At 36.4% G+C, this 1,773-nt stretch overlaps 1 protein-coding gene across 1 annotated transcript; it reads left to right on the top strand.

The window, feature by feature from the left end:
• The first annotated feature begins 728 nt into the window (after nt 1-728).
• Nucleotides 729-1,094, top strand: LOC148298582 (E3 ubiquitin-protein ligase HACE1-like). The gene has a single exon (XM_088276774.1). It carries the CDS (start codon nt 729-731, stop codon nt 1,092-1,094), a length of 366 nt encoding a protein of 121 aa, XP_088132900.1.
• Nucleotides 1,095-1,773: the final 679 nt, after the last annotated feature.

The raw sequence follows: 1,773 nt of genomic DNA, 5'->3' as shown, positions 1-1,773 counted from the left end.
AAATCGAAATAGCGGACTTCGGCAAAATTGCAACAAATATTTCAATGCCTAAAAAGAATATAACTCCCAAAAGAAAGTTTATTTCAGATTTCATTGATTTGAATTCGCTTTGGGAGAAAAGGATTTGTACTCCTGAAGGAAAGGCTTTTATTAATGCGAACATTCAAAATAAGTTAACTTCACTCATAAAAAGCATAAAAGCTCGCAGTTACAATTAGAGTCTGCTCGATCACTCTGTCATCGCAGCAGTCATCGAAACTCCTCACATGCTAGAATTTGAGAATAAAAAGCTACTCTTTAAGGCAGAGATAAAAAGATTGAAGTATCGTAAAAACACTCGCAACATATATCTCAACATCAACAGGAAGCAAGTTTTCCAGCAGTCATATATATAATTAATGAACAAAAAGCCAGAGTAGCTCAAAGGCAAGATGAAGATAGAATTTGAAGGATAAGAAGGGTAAGATGCAGGAGGCTTGACTCGTGAATGGTTCCAGCTACTATCCAAATAAATGTTCAATCCGAATTATGCGCTGTTTGCTCCTTCGAGTTCGGGCAACACATATCAGCCATCTTCAAAATCTTACATAAACTAAGACCATCTCAAGTATTTTAAGTTCATTGGCCGGATTATGGCGAAAGCTCTACATGACAACTTCTTATTGGACTCTTATTTTACTCCTGCATTTTATAAGCATATTTTGTCCCTGCCGATCACATTTGAAGACATGGAAGAGGAAGACTATATGTTTGCGAACAGTCTCAAATGGATGCTCAATAATTCACCAATTGAGCAATTGATGGAAATTTACTTCACTTATGAATTCGATAACTTCGGCAAAATGGAAACGAGAGTGCTATGCGAAGATGGAGCCGAGAAGTTGGTCACAGAATCAAATAAAGTTCAATATGTGGAGTTAATTAGCTATGCTAAAATGGCACTCTCTGTCAAAAAACAGCTGGAAAGTCTTTTAGAAGGATTTTATGATGTTGTGCCAAAAAGACTTATTCGCATTTTCGACGAGAAAGAATTGGAAGTAATGATTTCAGGGTTGCCGACCATCGATATTGACGATCTGAGGAAGAACACCTAGTTGGTTAATTATAATAAAACGGACAATGTGATTATCTGGCTCTTTTAAGTCCTGCAGAGCTTCGATATGGGGCTCAGAACTTCATTCTTGCAGTTCGTAACAGGCACATCGAGGGTGCCCTCTGAGGGGTTCAAGGGACTCCAAGGTTTCAATGGTATTAAGAAGTTCAACATTCATAAGTAGTATAATGCAAACCATCTACCCAGAGCTCATACTTGCTTCAACCAGCTCGATTTACCTCAATATGAGACCAAATAAGCCCTAATATAGAAGCTCACCTTGACCTTGGCAATAACAGAAGGCAAGGAAGGATTCGGAATTATCTGATTCCATTTATTCAAAAATAAATTAAGCAATTGCATATAAAAACCTAAATATATACACAAATAAATGCATATAGATAGTTAGTGTTGGAGTTGCTAACAAAATCGATGATGAGCCAATATAAGTGAGTTATTTAATGTTTGTGTTTATAAAAAATGCTCAGATGTCTGTTTCCTCTCGTCAACATCTAATTCTATCATATATAATATAAATTAAGTGACGATGCTGAACACGAATGCAACTTATTCAATAAAATCGAAAAAATCAGGAAAGGCTTTGGATGTTTGCCAAGACACTAATCAGAGAGGTATGCTAATAATCTGGGAGAATTACAAACAGCCCAACCAGCTATTTA

Source organism: Brachycentrus maculatus, unplaced genomic scaffold (assembly GCF_059751285.1).
Source record: "Brachycentrus maculatus isolate JH-2025_06_01 unplaced genomic scaffold, ASM5975128v1 h1tg001847l, whole genome shotgun sequence".
Lineage (NCBI taxonomy): Eukaryota > Metazoa > Arthropoda > Insecta > Trichoptera > Brachycentridae > Brachycentrus > Brachycentrus maculatus.
Note: the sequence above shows the minus strand (reverse complement) of the source record. Positions and strands in the feature narration are given on the sequence as shown.

What these genes read in the sequence shown, in the direction of transcription:
- LOC148298582 (XM_088276774.1), top strand. Translation starts at nt 729, where the DNA reads ATGGAAGAGGAAGACTATATGTTTGCGAACAGTCTCAAATGGATGCTC.